The sequence below is a fragment of the Poecile atricapillus genome, chromosome 1 (assembly GCF_030490865.1).
Source record: "Poecile atricapillus isolate bPoeAtr1 chromosome 1, bPoeAtr1.hap1, whole genome shotgun sequence".
Classification (NCBI taxonomy): domain Eukaryota; kingdom Metazoa; phylum Chordata; class Aves; order Passeriformes; family Paridae; genus Poecile; species Poecile atricapillus.
In genome coordinates this window covers 25,987,983-26,009,027 of record NC_081249.1, presented here as the reverse complement: position 1 = coordinate 26,009,027, position 21,045 = coordinate 25,987,983, and the positions used below count along the sequence as shown (strand labels likewise).

At 37.2% G+C, this 21,045-nt stretch overlaps 1 protein-coding gene across 18 annotated transcripts in view; it reads right to left on the bottom strand.

Moving 5' to 3' along the window:
- MCF2L (MCF.2 cell line derived transforming sequence like) overlaps positions 1-21,045 on the bottom strand; it is a 151,928-nt gene that overhangs the window by 7,380 nt on the left and 123,503 nt on the right. For 17 of the 18 annotated variants that reach the window (XR_009276541.1, XM_058828727.1, XM_058828789.1 and 14 more), the window contains 21 exons: positions 20,859-20,975; positions 20,204-20,353; positions 19,399-19,523; positions 17,576-17,690; positions 16,497-16,616; positions 15,463-15,654; positions 15,058-15,249; positions 14,227-14,386; positions 14,012-14,082; positions 12,908-12,984; positions 11,731-11,797; positions 8,115-8,230; positions 7,013-7,082; positions 5,752-5,844; positions 5,510-5,602; positions 4,037-4,162; positions 3,181-3,402; positions 2,559-2,651; positions 2,089-2,167; positions 1,876-1,948; positions 1,496-1,611 (listed from right to left, as the gene is read on the bottom strand). Coding sequence is in view for 17 of the 18 variants with exons in the window: in XM_058828727.1 (XP_058684710.1) it covers positions 1,496-1,611; positions 1,876-1,948; positions 2,089-2,167; positions 2,559-2,651; positions 3,181-3,402; positions 4,037-4,162; positions 5,510-5,602; positions 5,752-5,844; positions 7,013-7,082; positions 8,115-8,230; positions 11,731-11,797; positions 12,908-12,984; positions 14,012-14,082; positions 14,227-14,386; positions 15,058-15,249; positions 15,463-15,654; positions 16,497-16,616; positions 17,576-17,690; positions 19,399-19,523; positions 20,204-20,353; positions 20,859-20,975 (2,467 nt within the window). In the remaining variant the exon portion in view is untranslated. Of the gene's footprint in view, positions 1-753; positions 841-1,495; positions 1,612-1,875; positions 1,949-2,088; positions 2,168-2,558; positions 2,652-3,180; positions 3,403-4,036; positions 4,163-5,509; positions 5,603-5,751; positions 5,845-7,012; positions 7,083-8,114; positions 8,231-11,730; positions 11,798-12,907; positions 12,985-14,011; positions 14,083-14,226; positions 14,387-15,057; positions 15,250-15,462; positions 15,655-16,496; positions 16,617-17,575; positions 17,691-19,398; positions 19,524-20,203; positions 20,354-20,858; positions 20,976-21,045 lie in introns of all 18 variants that reach the window. The other variant, XM_058829147.1, reaches the window with a different exon arrangement.

Genomic DNA, 21,045 nt, shown 5'->3' with positions numbered 1-21,045 from the left:
TTAAACAGGCATTCTGGAAAGATGCTTGCAGGGGGAAAAACACCATGCTGTTGAACAAGTGCCATCATCTTATTGCAATTCAGAGTGCTCAAAGACAGCTCTTCAAAGCAAGTAGTAACTGTACTCTGATTACTTGGCAGGAGGAAGCAAGAAAAGTCTCAAACTCTTATTGTCTGTTTTAGAAAAGAAGAGGCAAAGACCATTTCTGGAAGAATAGGGAAATTCGTACTTAATTTTCTGTCCAGCAAAACAACATTGTCAGACACATTCTGCTGTAGTTATTTATGCTTTGAGAATTTTGTTAGCAAGGATGCCAATAAAAAAGTCCTCTATAAAACCTTAGAATCACCTTGATTCCTTTTTGCCAAGTACAAGTGTGTTTGGGGCAGATCCACTGAAGCTAGAAGCAGGCCAGGTGTCTGGTCAGAAGACAACTTCCTTCCTCTAGTTTTTCTACAGGAATGGGGCACTATAAACTTCATCCTTGGCCTTGACAGTGAGATTGGAGGTACTGGAAACCAAACTCTTGCATGTCCACAGCCCCACTTTTCCTAGCTGCCTCACCCCCTCCCACTCTGGAGCTGGCTTCCCTTGAAATCTCCCTGTCAGAGGCACCGACTAAGGAACCTAGCTTGACCTTGGAAGAACAAGCTAGTGTGTACACTGAAAACCTATCACACTACACACACATACAAGGTGATGTTTCAGTTACAGCCTTACACAGAAAACAGTCTAGCCTTGTTTTTAAATTACCTTTCTGACTTTTGAGGTTAGTAAAGCCCTGCAGTGTAAAGCGCTTTTTTGACAGTACAGAGCATTCTGAAGTAGAGCTAGTGTTGTCTATAAAGGAAGAGAGAGACACAGAAACAAAATGGAGAAGGCCATGAAAAGATCAAGGCAAAAAGTCATTTGCAGCTGTGCCAGGGAACCTGCATGTTAAGATGAGAAGGGACAGCTGAAAGTCCAGGTACAGCACAAGTGTTTGTTTGTTCTTGCTGTGCAAGGGCTTGTTCTGCCCCTGGTTCAATAAATAATTTCCATGATGGGAAAAAAAATTAAACAGCAAAAACCAAAATAAAACAAAAAACCTCCCTCATAGGTCAAGTAATGCCAAGAAATTTTTTCAGAGAAAGAGAACCTCGAGAAGCTGGGTAGCTTTAAGAGCAGACCTACTGCAGACTTTGTAACAAATAGTTGCCACCTGTCTTTGGCTACCATCCATTCAAGATGGCTTTGGGCCTGTCCTCACCACACACTGGAATGCAGAAATCAATCCCAAGCTAAGGGCACATGGGAACAGCATGCTGGTGCAGCGTGGACAGCACTTTGTGGGTGGGTTGCCTTAGGGCTGAAAACAGCGAAGCCCTGCTCGTTCAGGAATCCTGCTGCCTCCCCTGCACTACCATGGCTACTCTGCTGGTGGATCTGCCTGTGCATCTGCAGTGCAGGCATGCTCCTTGCAATTAAAGACCACAACATGTATGGGAAAACTCACCTTTGCCTTTCTCGGGGTACTTTGGTGCTACTGTAGGACCACAACCTTCTAGACTTGTGAGATCAGCTTTTTTCTCCTCCATTTTTTTGGTATTTCTGATGTGGTTTCGTGAAGGACTGTTTATTAAAAGAGAATGGAGACAATCAATCCAATCACAGGCTTTTACATACAGATATATAGCCTGAAAACCCTTTATTTGTTACTTCCCAGACTGTAGCTTCCAGGACTGAAAAAGGTCATTGGCAATTTTGCATTTAAACCCTAAACCAAAACCTTAAAACACAGGGACAAGTATTAAGGGGTAGGAGCAATGAAGAGCTGCAAATCAGATGTATTAGTATATTTACAAGATAGTCAGGCTGATGTGACAACATACTTACCTTGCACAAGATGATGCTGGTAGTGGTAGAGGTAAGCTCTGTGTTTGTTCTAGTGTCCTGTGCTGACTAGCTTCTGTAATGGAGGAAAGAAAAAGAACTCTTAAAAATACTTTGTGTCCTACACAGGGAAGATCTACAGGGCAGGATCTGAAGATCAATGAGAAAAGAGATTAAAAAAATTGAAAAAGAAAATAGACTCTTCAAAGTATTTACCTCTGCATGCCTGCAGTTGACTTGTCAGCACTTTTCTTATTTCATTTACCCAAGTAGCTTTAACTTCAGGAGTTGGTGCCTACCCAAAAATAAATACAATCAGCCATCAAGCACAGAACAGTTATTACAGAAATTGTTGCATGCCAAAGCATAGCCTCAGAGGAATCATTCATGAGGGACAGAAAAAGCTCCCTCTACAGTGCTTCTGTGATCAGAAACTGGTTGTAGCCACTAGAACAGGCTGAGGCAGAGGCTGTGCACATGCTACAGCCAAACCCCATCTCCCAAGCCATCCACTACTCCAGTGACAGCTATAGTAAGGGTGCGCACAATATCCTCTATGGACATTGAAAGACATGATTATATTTTTCCCCTAGAAGACTCTTCCACTGAAATTTGATTTAGGTTTTCTTTTTTTCCCTACATTTCCTCATCATGTGATATGATATAATAGAGGAAAAAATATTTACCTGTATGATGTAAACTTCTTCCCTTGCATTATACCAGATTTCAAATTTTTTTGCATCACCTTTGACATTTTCTGTTATTCCAACAGCAGCCATCTGGAAGCAAAGAGAACAGAAGCTGACCTACTGCATTGCAATTGTGTGAAAAACAGAAGCTGGCAGTTACTGATGTTCTTCGGTACCTTATTCCTGAACAGGAAAACCCCACCTGGCTTCTTGCACAAGGGAAAGAATAGCTAACAATTTGTGATCAGTGCATTGGAGACAAGAGATTTAGTGCCTGGCTACCCTGGAGGGAAGAAGGGTTTAGGTACATTAGATTAAGACTGACTTGTAAAATGCCACTTTTAAAATCCAGACCACCAAATCCTTCATGGTTTTTACATTACCTTTCCCTATGTTTTCTGTGTGATTAAAGCAACTGCCATTCAGCTGGACAGACAGCAGCACAAAATAACACAGACCTGCAGCACAAAATAACACAGACCTGCAGCACCAGTCAGGTTTGTCTGAAAGAGTGAAGTACAATGCTGCAACACAGGTTTGCACAGTTAAAACTAGAACGTTGTATTACTACAGGCTAAGCCCTCAGTACCTCGACCATCAGGACTGACTAGTGGCTTACATTTAAGGAGTGTTTGTAGCTGTAAGAAGGTGCTTTCTCATATCCCTCTCCATTTTCTTCTCTCTTTTTACAGAAGAGCACTGCTTTCTCATGGAGGAAAAGGTGTCGCTGCATTGGCTTGAAGCGTGCCAAATCTTTCACCTTTGTGTGACCCTTTTTATGATCAGTCCAGACATTGAAGGATCCCTGCATTAAAAGCTTGCCCAGCTCATTCAGGTTTCCCTGGAACAAAAAAAACAGTGATATTTGTAACTACAGAGATAACATCAGATTAAAATACAGACTCTGAACAGGTGTTTAGAAGTCTGTTGTTCCAAATAATCTCTCATATCAGTGTTTATGCTGGATTTGGAACTGCAATAAAGTCAGTTGACTGCATTTCCTGCAATAAAGACTGTTGAATTTTTACATATAATTTTCACTGGCCAACACTGTTCAGGCAGGATTTTACTGTTCAGAGTACCAGTAGCAGAGGCACAGAGAACTATGCATAGAGAGAGGGAGCCGCAATACATGTTTGGTTGTTTGGCTGTCCCTCCCAAACTCTGCTCCAAATCTGCCTCATGTATTGTTTTGGGTTTTGTTATTTTTTTGGGAACTGAAAGTTTTGGGTGTAGTTTTACACAAAGTACAAAGAAAGAAAAACTTAGGTAGACAGAGGAAAATATTAGTCATAGCAGGAAAACTTCAAAAGAGTATAAACAGATCCTTTTTCTATTATTTTCATTATACAGTTAAGTTTAAAGGCATGTTTTTCAAAACACACTTCTCATTATTTGTACATAGTATAGGGCATGCTATCCATATATCTAAAAAAGAAATGAAAATAAAAGTAAGCAAAAATACTGCTACTCACATCATAGCCTGTAATGGCTATCTGGTGCATAGAATCATTAACTGCTTTAAGAATGCCCAGTATAGAAGTTAGTGCTTCCTGAAGATCTTCAGCACCTTCACAGTTCTTACTGTACTTCAGCATTTCCTGAGCACAAGGGAATGACAACACACTTAGCTTTTGAAACAGTAGCAACTAGGAATGTTCACATTTTAACACTGAATTTTAGGCAGGGGTGTTGGAATGAGATGATCTTTAAGGTCCCTTCAAATCCATTAATTTTATCAATCTGTGATTTTAAAATTAGGAAAATAAAATTTTATACCATATAATCTAGTTAGTTCAATAGTGGCTAGAACTTAATAGATCCTAAAGATTTTCTTCTCTTTTCTCCTGCTCATTATCCAGATATATTCATCTGGAGGTTTTGTAAGCTGTACATAAGAATTTTACAAGATTAACTTTGCAAACGTTGTTTTCATCACTATTGTAAAAAAACAAGCAAAAACCAAACCAACAATCCTCAAACAAAAGGATAGGGTTTTTTCATTTGTTACTTTTTAAAAGTGAACAAACTTAAAAACATAGCCAAATTTAATTTCCTCTTTTAATTATGGCAAGGCCTAGCATGCTAGTAACAGATTTAAACTTACCGCATTGGGAATTGTCTACACATTTAAAAAGGAATCCCTTCTCTAAAGGGATGATTGGTGAAGCACCATCTTCCAATTTGATACAGATAAACACAGCAGCAAGTTCATGTGGAACTCCTCTGACTTCACAGTATGAAAATAAGTATTTACTCATGGACTATAAGAAGTTAAGATATTTTATGACAAAAAACTTCATAATTCTCCTCTCTTTACATAAGACTAATGTAATTAATTCTTTAAAGGCTGTTAACAGCTCAATTTTAACTCAAGGGTTTACCTTGGTTACCTCTGTTTTGAGGTGAATTTTTAAGCTACTGTTAAATACAAGAATTGTAGCACGACTTCGTGAGAAATATTTCTTAGTTCAAACATGACAAAATGTTATATAATAATTTAAATGAATTTATGATAGTATATTGCTCTTATTTTTCTCTCTCAATATATCATATTTAAGTGAATCACAACAGCACCCTTCATACAAACACCATACAGTGCCCTCTCTCAAGTGCATTTCCTGAAGTCCAGCAAGGCAAGTTCCTGCAATATGACTGGGCTGACTATAACTGAAGTACTTCAGATACTCTATCATCTTTGTTTCAAAGTTTTCTTGGACCTTCTATTTTCTCCTCATCAACTTCTCATCTTTTCAGCCGCAATCTAAGGGCAAAAGTAGTTACACAAGATGTCTCTATGTTTACTTATTAGAAGTTTTTTGACTGAAAGAAAAAAGAACTGAGCTGAAAAGTGATGGACAGGGATTTGTGTGTTTTCATTTACACATCTGTTCACTAACTTGCAGGTTTCTTATAGTTTAGCTTTTTTATAGTTTAATAATACTTACCTTTAGCAATAATTGGTATTTGGTTATTCTTTGAACGGGTTTCAGCAAGTATGAGTCCAAACTGAGCTTGTGGTCAAGTTTCCTTTGACATTCCTGTAATCAGTGTTGGATTTCAGCAGAACACTAATCAGTATTTGTGCTATTTGTTCTTGAGAAGATTCAGTAAAAATAAACCAAACAAAAACCCCCACACCCTAACAAAACCAAAACCACCATTATTTTAGGGATTCAAGCAAGCATACCTGGAAGAATACAGAGTCTGAAAACTGTCTCCACAAACTTTCAGATCGAGGTTTATTTTGACAGTATTTTTCATAAATCTGGAAGTCTTCCATCTGGAATTTGGGAGACAAGCAAAAAGTTCATGAATTCTTGTGACTTTAACAGACAAAGTTCAAAACAATTTTTTTAATTTTCAATAATGCTATGAAAAAATCCATCACCACCAAAAATTGAATCATTGTTTTTGCTTAGGATGCCTCATGGAACTGCAAAATCACCAATTTCTGTAATGGCTACTAATTTGTAAAATAAAACATTCTTGTTAATTTTTGCTTTAGTTAAATGTTGTACACCTTATGAAAAAGCGTATGTTATATTTACAAACATATTTCTACTACAAGATGAAAAATATCTCTATGAGTGCCCAGCCATGAGACCCACTATGTAGTTTTTTTTGAAAGACTTTGCCCTTTTTCTTTAGTTTCACAAATGTGTTTTTCACTGAGAGTCACACTAAGGTGAACTGTTTGTTTCTCTTTATTATTTCAAAAATTAAATAGCATTACTTCAGCACTTGCTGAAAGCAAATGGGAATAAAGACTGCTGAAAATACCGTAGTAACCACTGTTACTTTATATCTGTTACCGTAGTAACAGATATAAAGGAAAGACCAGGTAGGAAATCAGCAGGCACAGGAGTACCTCCATCCCTCAGTTTTAGGAAACAACATTCCATGGATGTAGACAGTAAGGAGAAGGGAGAGGGATGGCTCCTCCCAGGAGCTTTAGAGCATCAATAGGCAGCAACAGCAGGAGTCTGATTTCCATACACACATTCTTATTTAGCCTTTGGTATATTACAGGCAAGACTCACTGAACTGATTAAAAAAGTTTGTTTTGTACTTACTGTGTTGAGGTGTACTCTTTAGAGAAAACAGAAAAGAACAAAACAACAATCCAATAAAGAAATCTAACCAAGTGAGCCAATCATTTACAGTGATGTGAAACAATGCAGTGCTTGATTCCTCTTCATGCTTTCCTGACTGCCACTTTAAAAGAGCAATTTTCTTTTAACGAGATAGTAGTTTTTTCTAACAAAATCAAATTGTACTGTGCAGGGGAAAATATCTCTAACTCTCAAATAACATCTACATTCTCAACCGATTACATACTCAGGACAAACAAAGGGGATGTGGTGGTAATTGATACATGAGAATTATTCTCACATGTTAGAGCCCTGAAGAGGTTTGTGCATGAAGTGCCAGCAAAAGGCGACACATACCTGATCCAGAAAGCACCGTCCCACTAGTTCTGGGTATTCTACATAGGTTTCTAGTTCTCTCAAGAATATTCTATGAGAAAGAAAATTTTCTTAGAGTACACATTGAAGGAAGTTGTCATAATGTTCACAGTCTAGCAATTAGTTTTCTAAACTTTTGGAAACAGAGTTGCAATGCTACAAAACTAAACATAATTCTTGTCGGTCATGTACTTTAAAGGAGATTGCAAATTAAAATAGATATTCTGACCAATTTCTTTTAGTGTACTGTTGCTGCAACTCAAATCTGTTGCTGAAATCAAATACAGGGCTGGAGAATGAAGGGGGATTTGATTTCCCTTCCTTATGTATTCAGCAGCAGGATTTGTACAGTTTAAAGTGTTTGGGTTTTGCTTCCAAATACTACCAAACACCACACACCAAATAACCCAAAAACTACCTTCCCAAAACCAAAAATAAACCCACCCAAAAAACAATGACAAAACTTTCATTCTAGTTTTGCCTGAATAGGAAACAACTGCTTAATATGTTTAACTTCTCCTGAAAATCAATTTCCCTTTCCTATGAATTTAAATATTATCCTATGAAGAAATACCTCTCTAGCAGCAAGGATGCAGACTTCAGAGAGGTCATTCAATATATATTTTAATATATAAAAATAAATATGTTATATATATTAATTTAATGTATTATTTAATAAATCTATAGAAATATAAAATTAATCATCCTTCATCAGATGTAAGCATCGAGAATTTGTGGTTTAGAACCATAATTCACTTTCCATAGCAAAAGCAATAATAAAAAAAAGAAACCCAAATAAAACCTACTTTAGTTATCTTAAACTATATCCAAATATCTTCCTTTAGAGGGACGACCACAATGCAAAATTCTACCTGTGTACTGCACATATGCAGTTTCACACAGCTTTGCTCATCTTTTATAGATATAGATATCGTTGGCTTTTTCTTCTATGCAACACAATGTTGACATGCCATATAGACAAGCAGAACTCTGTAAGGATCTTTTAGCAATCTAAGGCAGATTAAAATACAAAGTAAAGAATCTCATCCAAATGCTGTTCTTAGAACCAAATGCAAAACCTCACCTGTTGTGAAAGTGATAAATTTCTTCCATATTCCCAAACAAGATATCTTTCTTATTTTGCAGTTCTGGTGAAATGAGATGAGCCATTAAGGGGTTGTCCATCTCAGCAGCATAACCCTGCAACACAGGGGAGAGGAACAATTATTATTTCTCTTTACTTGCAGTACTTCTCTCTCTTACAAGGCAGTCTGCCTTCAGGCTGACAGACAGACAAGGACAAGCTCAGTATTAATCATGAAAGTAGAATACAAATTCTGTTTTTCCATCACCCCGCTCAGACACACACAGAATCTTTAGAAAGGCACTTGAGTAAATCCTGTGATTCTAGATAAGTGAAGATGAAACAAAGTTTGCAATCATTTTCACCAAGTAAAGGCTCTACATTCCTATACTGCTTACAAATTACAGCTCATGCTCTTTTTGCTAAGACTTTACACATCTGAATTTAGAGCCACAATTGCAGTACACACACAAACCTTCATGCCTGTCTTAGCCATTGTTATGAAGGAATAAGCTTACTGTAGTTATTTCTGCAGGTAACAGAAAACATTAAGCTAAAAATTCTGTTTAAGGCACTTCCATTTGCTTTGGTACCAAAAGGAGTAGATTTAGATTCCCACATCTTCCACTTGTCATATAAGCACACATTCTCTTGTCTGTTTATCTGGCACAGAAAAGGACACAAGTGGCTTTAGCCCAGGACTGTTCTCCTCTGCCCTGAGGTCACTAATCTGTACTCTCTCAAAACACTAAAAAGCCCTAAACAAACAAAACACTCCCAACAAATCAAACAGAAAACCAGCAGGAATTATCTAGCACTTGCATTATAAGCAGGTTTCTTAATATAGATAGACTTCTTAGCATACAGGCATTGAAGGAATCATCCTATCTTCTTTAGATTTCTCTCTCCTATGGTTTGTGTTTTGCTTGTTTTTTAAATTTTTTTAAGCACAAGGTGATCCTTGCATTGTCACAATGAATATAATAAACCACACCAAATTATGAGACACTAACTAATTAAAAGAAAAGTGAGAGCTAAGATTTTAAATTTCGACATGTAGTCTGAACTACAAAAAGTAGAAGAACTAGCTGGTAAAGTCAGCTAACCTGAAGAATTCAAGCATTCAGATAGGACAGAATTATTTTTTAAAAAAGAATCCAGAATCAGCCTTTTCAAAGTCTGGGTATTTTTTCCTCAAACACCACAGAAAAAAACAACAAACGAACAAACAAACAAAAACCCCCCAAAACAAACCCCAGTGGTATAGACAAAGACAATAGAGCTCATAAATAGCTAAACATTTGTTCCTTTCTCATATTTCTCCTGCCTCCAAGCAGGAAAATGCAGAGTCTGAAAGAGAGAGTGGAATAAATAAATTAAGAAAAATTGTACAGCCTTAAAAATTTTAAAAATAATTTAGATAAAATAGAGTTAATTTTTTTAACAGGAAAAGAACTACTGTCGCCACCATGCAGTTTAGATGATGAGCTGCACAAAGAGAATGATTTCCACTTTAAGTCAAGATGATATCAAACATAGCAGCACAGCCAGCACTGGCAAAAAGGAGGAGTATCGAATTCAGCTGACGTGAAAGGAAGCCTGACAGAGTTCATTACTTGCATATTTTGAAGGAACAAAAGCATGATATACATACATTGACAAAAAGTTTTTTGTCATTTTATCACTTTAGGCTGATACACTTTTTAAATTTACTATAAAAACATTCTTGTTTTATTACCTATGCAGTGGTTGTGTTTTAAGAAAAGAGAGGGAAAGCTACTTAATGGAGCCACTGAGATTATTTAATCTTATTTAGATGATTTAATCTTAATTTAAAAATATTTAAAGCCTTGCTTAGTCTTCCATTTGAAAGCTATTCTAAAACCATCCAAGTAAGTGGAAAAAGGGTAGAATTCAATACCTAAAAATAGACCAGACCAGTATTCTTCTCCCAGTAAAGATTACTGAATTTCACAGACTAAAGTGGGATGCTCATGGTTATTAATGAAAGAAAAAATATTGATCTTGGATAAACTATAGCAGTTTCCAAAAAATCAGTCTTGGGAAGCCACCTTGCTTTTTTTTCTATTGGAATCCTTGGCAGACAGAAAATGCACGGCAAAGAAATAGGACATAATAAGAGTAGACACTGTCTCTACAAAGAAATACCAGGTTATTTTACATGAAAAATTGGAAGATTAATAGAATAGGAGAAACAGAGGCAATGGGAGAACAGCCAGAACTATGGACTAATAACTAGAATTACTCAAAAGCTGGAAGACTGCCACTCATACCTCAGCAAGTATCTGATCCAGAATTACTGCTGGCACTCCCAGTCACCCAGGTTCAAGCTAGAGGGATACCAAACTGCAAGGAGGCACAGAGAGGTGTGCCTGGCATGGTCAGAGTACTGCAGTGTTGATCACAGTGGCACAAAACCAAGACACTTGGCCTAGAGAGAAGGGAGTTGCACTGCACTCTATGGAAAACAAGAGTAATACCACAGGAATAGCAAGATGCTCCAGTAGCAGCAGTAAGGACCAGAAATCCTCCAACTATTCAAGTCTTGATTTTATGAGTAGACCTGTACAGATGCATTGCATACAAAAGCAGAGAATAAAGTGATTTTTAAGGCCCACTCCAAACTATTTATTATTACATGTCAGATGTGACCATCCTGCTGTAATCAACACTTCATCACTTGGACTGAACACTGTAAATGGATGTAAATGCTGTGGGAAGCTCAGCACAAACTAGCAAAAGCAAGACCAGTGTCCAAAACCCTCATACACTACTCTTACTTGAAGGTATGTACTCAGAAATTATCAGTTCTGGTTCATAACTTTAGATAGTTCCTATTTAGGAGCTTAACACTGATGGATACCAAGAATATCCACTTATCTCAACTCTAGTGAATCCTGACCAAATTATTCAGCCATAGTTATCTGCAACTTCATCATTCCCTGCAATCAAATTGGATTACAGGAAAATGACACATCCATAGCTGAAGACTTAAACTTGAGGAAGAAAAGAATACTGGAGTGTGTTTCTACAAGCAAATCAGCAGTGCTGCAATCAGGCCACCACAAGTGTGGAGCAAAGGGAGCACCTTTGCTTCCTTGATGATTTCAAACGAGGATTTTATTACAAGGCATTCTGTTCTCACAGTTGTACCCAAGACACATGGAAGATCACCTAAAGATATGCAAAGAAAGATGTAAGAAACAACTTTTCTCTTCTGACACAGGAGTTTCTTGATGCAGATTCACATTCCTGTGTGACACATGACCTTCCTGGAACTGACCCAAGACTCTGGAAAGAACTTTTGCAGAAATTAATGATCATTAAAAATCTCACCATGATTCCACCTAAATACTAAGGCACATCTTATTTTCTGCTCAATTTGTGTTTTCTAATTCAAAATCCTAGTTGTATGACTATTTCTAGAAAAAAATCACATATTGCTTCCTTTCTGAAAATATGATGAGAAAGGAAAAATATAATGAACACATTGCTTGACAGAACAATCAGAAACTTTACAGTGGTAAGAAAAACATTAGAGCATCCATGAAATGCAAGAGATTCACTAAAATCCACAGTGAAACTTAGTCTTTACCTCAAGAACACAGAGAAGCTCTTCCACATACGCTCGTTCAGTCTCTATAAGTTCATTCATTACATGCCTGTGGACAAAGAATGATAATTTGGGTGGGCTTATTCACTTATGTAAAGTAATGAGGCAACATTAATTTTTCTTTACTTCAGTCCATAAAAGAACAATTTCCAGGTAATGGAAAATGTGATGTTCCATCGATATTCCTGTCATTACTTTATATATCCTTATTGAGAGATACATATTTTTAAAACATTTTAAAATTTTTGAAAATGTGTTTGAACATAAAATCTAGCAGTTTCAGTGCTGTAGTAACTGAATTGAAGCAGCAGAGTGTTTTATCATTGTACCTACAAAGTCTGGTTATACTGTGTTTGCAACTACTATGGGAGCTGGAGTTGGAGCTACATAGGATAATCAAATACAGATTTAAAGCTACACTAGTATTTTAAAATTAGAGGCATTTAGGGCACACTTTAAATATCTCAATGATGACTTAAATTTAATTTCTGTAATGATCAAGCATTGAATCATACTTCCCCCCAAACTCCTTGCCTTGACCTTTTGTGTGATGAAGGTTATTACAGTAAAAAGACCATGTAAGTAGCCAGTTTACAAGTAAAAATGCAAGGTCTGCTATATGCATTGCAGGTGGTACTAAGTCATTTCTTTAACACATGTTATGCTGTTCAGTTTTTATACAAGTGATTTTTTCATAACATATATCAAAATAGGGACTAAAAAAGAGTCCAATTAAAAGACAAAAGTCTCAAAGCATGGAGACCAAAACCTTCAGTAGATTTACAGGGGGTTTATTACTCAAAACTATATCACCTCTGAAATGAAAATATTTAAATTTTGAAACTGAAATTTGAATTTTTGAATTTCAAATTCAAAATAGAATTTGAAATTACAATTTCAATAATTGAAAATTTGTCCTGCCATAGCATCATCTCATTGCAGCAAAGGTAGACTCTGCTACTACCCAAACTCTAAATAATGCTGCAGACAGACTGAAATGTCTTCCTCTGTGCACAGAGCACACCCAATGCATTTCAAAAAGCACTGAGCATTATTTCAGAGAAATATACTTGTTTTATCAAATCCTTAGCCAAACTCAGGCTTTGCTGAAACAAAATCAGAGAAAACCCACAATTTTTGCTTATCAAAAGATACTTACTGTCGTAACACAGCTAGATTTTCTTCATCATCCATTGTAGATCCTCCTCTGCTTTGATGAAGTTCAGTCATTTCACTCTAAAGAAGGAAACAAATAAACAATGAAAAAAATAATCATGGCACCACAGAAAAAACCACTCTAAAATACAGAGCTTTGTGCTCAGCACTTCTCACTGGAAAGACTGTACTCCACTAAAAATGAAGGCAGCTTGCAAGAACACCGTGAAAAAAATTCAAGCTACCCTGAAGGTCTTGAAGCACACAGTATTTGGATGTAGAAAGTTCTTCATCAAAAGCCAGTTTAGAAAAGATGGTGGTTCAAAGCCCCTGTTCAAGAAGATATCAGTGGCAGCATAATCTTGTAGGCAACACTAGCCTTAGTCTTTTTTCCAAGCTAAAAATAAGGTACTGTGCTAATTTCTGGTTACTTCTTAACCTGACACAGAAATTCACTCAAACTTTTACTGTAATGCCTAAACCTAACTATGGCTTGCTGAAAAAAGAGAGGGGTTCTGCTTTCAAGCTCTCCTTGAACTACCCCTTTTCTCTCCAAATGCTGTCCATCCTGGTCGTGTGGTCCTGCCTTCCTCCTTGCATTGTCTTTTGCTGAACCTTTGCTGAGTTGATTCAACTCTCTAACCCAGTGAGAAACAACATCTTTCTGTTGCTGCTGTCAGGACACTTCCCTTGCCACAGGCAGGGCAGGAGGACCATCCCCACTTGGGAATGGCAACCCACTAGGTCAGGTGAAGCTGTCTTGGAGCCAATGACAACTACTTCTTCACTGTCAACGGTTTTAAGAGTAGCCAATTACTACTGGCAAATAAAATGTGTTTCCTGTTCATAGACTTAATATTTTGCTGCCCTTAACATTTTTCCTAATATTGGCAACTATTTACTTTACCCTCCCTCATAACCAGCCCAGCAACAAAGCAGCCCCTATTTAAACCACATGACTGTTTCACCAGCGTTACTTCAACTGGGACAATGCCATCACTTTTTCGGTACAATTCCCTCACACTTATTGAGAGTTCCTGAATATTCTGTTATACTATGACTTTTTCAAGTTGTACATGCATGAAAAAATGCAAAGTGAAAAAAATACCTTTCCTTTTCTGTAGTTTACCCTCCGAAGCGCGCTGCTGTCTGAGTTGGACGCGTTTTCTCTTTGGAGACCTACACACGTAAACCAGGATCAAACAGAAGTTAGAACTGGATCAGATCTGACACAGATGTTCGTGCAGCCACAAATTATGGCTGGAAGCTTCTTTAAGTTTGTCAGCATAGCACAAAAACCTAAAGGCTAATACAGTTACTTACCTGGAGAGGTACAAGGAGATTTTACAAATGCTTCAGGTCTTGGAGCAACTGGCTGAACAGGACGTGTCTGCTTAGCTGCCAGCTTCTTAAGACTTACTTGCCGCTTTTGAAACATTTCTTCCATACTTTCTTGCTTCTGGAAAACCTTTTGCACATGCTCCTACGGTTGCCATGGAAATAAAACCCAACTTGAATTAAAAAAATTAATTTAAATAATTTATTATAATTTAAAAATTCCCGTCAGAGATGTATCAATAAGGTACATTGGTATCTACAGCATACTGATTTGAAATTGCAATTACTTTCGTACCATATATAGCAATACACTAACTCTTCACTCTTAAAGTATAATTTACTGTGATTTGTTACTCTTAAAGATTGGAATGTCACTACAAAGTATTCTGTGTGCTTACTATAGAGAAATCTGGGATTCAAGTTTCAATTTAAAAAAATGAAGTATTTTTGAGTGTCTAAAGGTTCTGTTACATGAAGAGATCAACCATGAAGAAAAGGAATATATTCTCAAGTTCTAAAAAAAAAGTAGCACATTTTTTCTACTTAAAAAAAAAAAAAAAGGTATTTCAAATACCAGCTTGGGAGAATTATTTTAAAAAGCAATTTTACTGTCTGAAAAATTTAAGTAGTTATGAAAAATCTCTGAAGTCCTTGATGCTTATCCAAAGATATGACGAGACTCAGGCAGTGAAATGTATTGGCTTTCAAGTTCACAGGTATAACTCCTAGTTATTTAGCTTTATCAATGGCAGTACAAGAGAGCAATGCTAAAATGAACAAATGGACACACAGACACACATAAACATCTTTTGCTACCTTTAGGTCTTCATTGAGGATGTGTGCATACTCTCTGTAAATTTTATTCAACTCCTTGATTTTATTGCCAGCACCAGTATCCAGGAATTTCTCGATCTCCTGTAATGCTGATTCTGCACCATCCTGAGATTGACACTTATCCACTGGCTGGGAAGCCAGCAAGTAAATTCCTTCATCACACCACTTCATGGACTGGAAACAGAGTAGAACAGGCTCAGAATTCACCAATGTCAGCATCACACACCAAGAATCAAAAGCACCTCAACCTTGTCATATGTTCAGCTATTTGAAGAGAAAACTTCCAGCACAATATAATGTTATTCCAGCACAAGATAATGTTACCTACCATTATGAAAACTGTTCAGCTGAGGTTTTTGGGAAAAAACTGTTGCATACTAAATTTACCTTCTCTAGTAAATCATGCAGTTCCAGAGATTTGTTAAGAAGGTTTCTCCTCCGTTCTGTCTCAGTAGTGAAGGCATCACAGAGATGATGAAGTTCACTGCATTTTGGAATAATGGAGTCCACAGCATAATGATTGCTTTGAATAAAAGCATCACGCTCTGAAGCTAACATTCTGGCTTTTGCTACAGTTTCCTAAGAAAACAAGCACTGATTAAAGTACATCTTTCCTTGGATCAAGATTAATGAAAAGATGTTAAAATTGTTTTTACACAATTTTTAAATGTGAAATACAAATGTGAAATGCACATATTGATAAAGAATACATCTTTAGTTAATATCTGCCTTGCTTAATAAAGCAAAGTGATCTCCTGTCTTTCCAGATGCCCAAGAACTTTCACGTACCAGAGTACCTCAGAAATAACAGTGAGTTTAATCACAAGCCTCCTTGTGAAGGAACCACCGTTGTCTTTCTCTGCCTTATTCAGCATGGTCTGTGTGTGTATGAACACAATTTGGGGAACAGCAAGAATCTGAACTCAAATTAAAAAATACCTATATCAGCCTTAAGAGGAATGGCCTCACTTAGAGAGAAATTTGTTTCATTGTGAAGCACAGACCAGAAAAAGGTTCCCTTTCTATGTTGTTCAGAGTATGTTTCTATTGGCCATCTTTATTGTACATTCAATACACAGCTTTCTTATTTCTAAGATTTATTGAAAGACGTGGCTTTAATAGGAATGGAAGTGGCACCTTGATCAGTAGATGCAAAACTTGGCTATGTAGACACTTCATGCAATTATTACATGAAGCAATCACACTTTGTGTCTGGTCACTCTCCTCTTTATTGAGGGATGTCCAAGAAGTACTCTGCTCCAATGGTTAAAGACTTTATTTCAGATTCCTTCTGTATGTTACCTGAGATGCCGATTCTGCCTTGTGGTCAGCTTAAGCTGACACACTCAACAACCAAGTCTCATTCCCCTCTGCTCCTGCACTGTCATAGTAGAAATTAGGGAGGCTTTCAGAGTTCTTACATGTGATTTTTCTTCAAAGTTGGCGAGATCTTTTAAAATATGCTCCGCGTGTGAACGGCTGTTTCCCACATCTGTGAAAGCAGACAGTCTCTCAGACACAATATCCAAAGCTGCTTTGACCTGAAATGAGACACAGCTATGTATGAATGAAGAGAGCTCCACCTCTCCAGAGACCCACCAATTACATAGCTGATAGCCACTATTTGCTGTCAGGTGACTCACATTATGTGGTTACTGGGGCACAGAGAAAAAGCACCTTTTTTTTTGTCAACCTATCCTTCCCCCCCAACTCAAAAAGAAAACAAATACAAGGAAAAGGCAATGAAGCAATCCTGTTTCCTGGTACTGAAAAGGATGCAAGAAAACTAATGCCAAGGAAACATTTATGATCTTGCTTTTACCAGATGAGAAGGACACAAAGCAACATTAATGTTAACAACAAAACATGAAGGAGAGGTTCCCACTCTAGCACCTGTTTTACAGATGGACAAATGCTTGCAAGAGGGTTTCTGAGTGTTGCTCTGGTGGAGACACAGGGGCTGTGCTCCAAGATCAGCTACACCACAATAAAGGGCCTGTAGGTGCCATCAAGCACATGAGTTAAACAAAATGAGATCAGAATCTGGCTGTGAAAGTTGTAGTTCAGCCTCCACCCAGCTTTTAACACTATGGTTGCAACTTCCCACCCACAGTGTTGGAGACAGTTTTCATAAAATTTCAGCCAGAATGTTTAGTTGAGACTTGGTTCCATAAAAGGACCTATTGGCAAGATGAAAGCGTTGCAGCAGCATTTTATGTTCCTACGGTACAGAACAGGTTTCAAAGGAGATTTTAAATGCTTATACACTGCTGGGTGCATGGAAAAAAAAAATCCTAAGACAGTAGAAAAAAATAAATTATGTCTCTGTAGGCAAAAATTCAAACTAGTAAAGATAGCAGTGTGTCAAGTAAGGGCAAGTAAAGAAAAAGGTTGGAGAAAGCTTTCAAGTACACACAAGAACTGTAAAATCAAGAGCAGGAAGCATTTTCTGAATCATTTCTATATTACCAAATATTGACTGCCACCAAGAAGTTCTCACCTCTCTGAAATTGTGTTCAAAATTCCGAAGGTGCAGACACTGCTCTAGTTTTTGCTGGTGCTTAATCCAAAACTCATCAAAGGCAGTCTCTGTTTCATGTAATTGAGCCAGTAGCCTTTAAAAATCAAAACAAAACATATAAAAAAAATACTATGAGAAGGATGGGTGCAACCTGCAATGGACAATGCAATCCTCCACAGTAAATAAAAAGCCTCCCCAAAGCAGTATTTCTCAGGACAAATAAACTGGATACAGGAAACATTTTTTGTATCACACAGTATCATTTCCTACAATAACATTGATGTAAAAAACTGAAACTGAACACAAACATTAAGTTCTGAAAAACAGGCAAGTGCTTATTTTTAAGCAGCTTCTCAACTTTTGCCTGGGGACATGGGGAGCTGGAGCTAACATACATAAATATGCAAATGTGTGTGGGTTAAGACTCTGAGGAACCCAAGCCTTAGGCTATCAGGAAAAATTAGGGTAAAAATTTGTACTGCTGTGACCAGCCAGCTGCCCTTACATTTCACTCTTTGGAGCAAAGCTCACTATAAAACTGAAAGCCATTGCTCCTTCTCTTCCAAGCAGAGTTATTAATTAAATATCACAGGCAAGTGTACAGCTGTACTGTGATAAGGAAAACCATCTTTGATTATAATTCTGGCAAATGACATAAAACTTTCACTTCTTACCTTCTGTTATTGCATTTGACAGTATAATATCCCATGGACTGCATACAGTGTACTTGCTGTACTTAGGCTACATCCAGGGAAGGCTACACATCAGAATTTTAATGAACTTTTGTCTTAAACAGCACAGAAATGAACTCTGAATTTACAAGTTAAAACCAACTAGAGAAAAGGCAGTGACACACTCATGCACAGAGTTTGTTCCAGCTTCCATCAGACATTGTATTGAACAGGAATGTTATGGATAAATTAGCAACCCCCACCCTGATTGTCCTTGGATAGCTGATAGCAACAGTGACAAAAAAAGTGACTTTGGCCAAGCTTTGTGGATTGGAATGGACAGTTACTTGGAAAGAAATTCGGCCAGAGTGTAACAGAAACACTGAATGACAGACAAAAAAAGAATGCAGAATATTGCCTAGGGGAAATGAGCTATGCTTTCATAGCTTTGTGAAAATTTACATCTGTGCTACAGTGATATAATGTCTTCAAACCTGGCAGGATGTGAGGGGGGTGTGTATGTGGCAGGCAGGGAGCAAAGTAAAACAATATCTATTACTTTTATGCCCAAAGGAAGCACATAGGAAATTGGTGTATAGATACTTCAAGAGTGGTATAGTCCCTAGCAGCCCTTTAAAAGCTACTAACAACACTGATAAGTCATCAGGTTTAAAAGAAAAATCCCCTCCCACTTCAAAGGGGAAAAGGACAAATCTACTGAAAAGAAGGGATAGATAGATCACTTCAGTCTTTCCCTCATGCCTTCTGTACAGCAGCAAAATTTCTTGGATTGTACTTCAGTTTCTAAACAAAGCACTGATATTCCTTAAAATAAAGAAAATACACTCAAGTATATAGTCCAAATGTGACAAAAATGAAAAGAACAGTGTTGTGTGGTATCCAAGTTCCAACCCCATTTCTATTCCATTAGCCAGGTGACCCCACAGAGGCCATTAGGGGGTTACTTTGTTCAGGGGAGATCTGACAAGAGGAGTTGTTTCTGAAATGTTTTATAATGTCCACATTGCAACTTTTCCTTATTTTCAAAGCATAAATGTGGAATTAAATAAAGGAGGTGGGGAGGGGTCGAAAAAGCAGAAAAACAGCATATTAATATTTCACACCACTCACCTTTCTACTGTTGTTTGATTGTCTAGCTGATCTTGATTCAGTTTGTATTCAGGATTCTCAGTAACTGGTTTTGTAATACTTCCAAGGATATCATCTCCCTGTTCTACTGCTACCCTGATATCCTCCTACAAAACAAAACAAAACCAAACCAAAAACCCCACATGCTGTAGTGGTGTGTTGTTTTTTTTGAGCAGAATTCACAAGGCACTGAATTGAAAGATTGATTTCCATAGTATTTGAGCAAGCACAGTTTTATTAAAAGCAGTGGCTGACAACAGACAGTAAATTATAAATGTCAGCTTCTTCCACGTTTACCATCTTAGGACCCCAGTGTAACTGAGTTGAATTCTCCTGGTAGACAGCCTTCTAGTGTCGCTTTAGGCTACAAATATCTCAAAAATTTTAGATGCACAGTTCTGAAACCACCAAATAGCTTTCTTTTAATCCTTTTTGAAAGAACATTTGTTCATGCTTCAAAAGGCCATATATCTTAATGTGCATGCAAATACAATCAAATTTCCTGTTGCAAACAAAACTGCAAATTAAACACACCACTACTTACAAAGAAATTACTGTTTCACATACAATCCATTATGCATTTGTACATACATAAACTTAGTTTCAAGAAATGTCATTTTTCAATGCAAAAAGGATTTTTAACATAAAAAAAAACAAGTCCAAAAAGATATCGATGGTTCACATTTTTACTGTCCATTAGCATTGTCCATATTTTCCAACAATATTGCTAGCTATAAATTAAAAGACAGTCTAACTAGAAGACAGCATCTCTACAGCAATTACATACCTTCATTTTGTCCTTCTTTTCTGTGTGTGTTGCAAGAAGGGAGCTGGTTGACTGCACATCATTTGGTAGTTCTGTTTCAGCCAGCTCAGTCCCAAAGGACTGAAGAATCTGAGCTGTTTGCTTAACCTTTTGGGCGAAACCTTCTATAGCCTTTTGGAATAAAAAGCAGTAAAGATGTTTCGTGTTCATCACACACATATGTACAAACAAGCACAAGCACACAAAATATAACTCTCAAAACAAACCCAAACAGATGAATTACAAGACTGAAAAATGGCCAAAGTAGAATTTTGCAAGCAACAGATACCGTCACCATTAATTCCTTAATTGTATATTTTTCTTAGGCTTGTATCAGGTGTATCTTCATATTTTTATAATCTGGAGTTATTTTACAACTTGAGCTTTTTCTTTCTTGTAGCAAAACCAATAGACCTCAACACAATAACACACTGTAGTTCCTTCACTCCAAGTGTTCAGAAAACCACTCCCAAGTTATTACTCATATTATTTCTCTAAGATGACTAAGTACCATTGGGAACATCTTCTCATACTGAGCAAGTCAACTTGCATCACTTGGAATCTGTTTTATAAATGACAGGGTGTAAAACAGAAGGGTTCATTAAGCTGAAAAGTTAAAACAAAACCTAAGGCTTACAGTGCGACGGGACAGCCATCTGTTGTGGCAGTAATCCAGGGTGCCACCAAGATCTTCTGTTAATTGTGTCTTATCAATGTAACCCTGCAGTTCTGATACTGAGCCCAGCATTATGATCTGCAGCAGGACAGAAAAAAAGTGAACATGATCAGTGGTGATAGGTCCCTTGTTAAGGACTCTAAGCCCC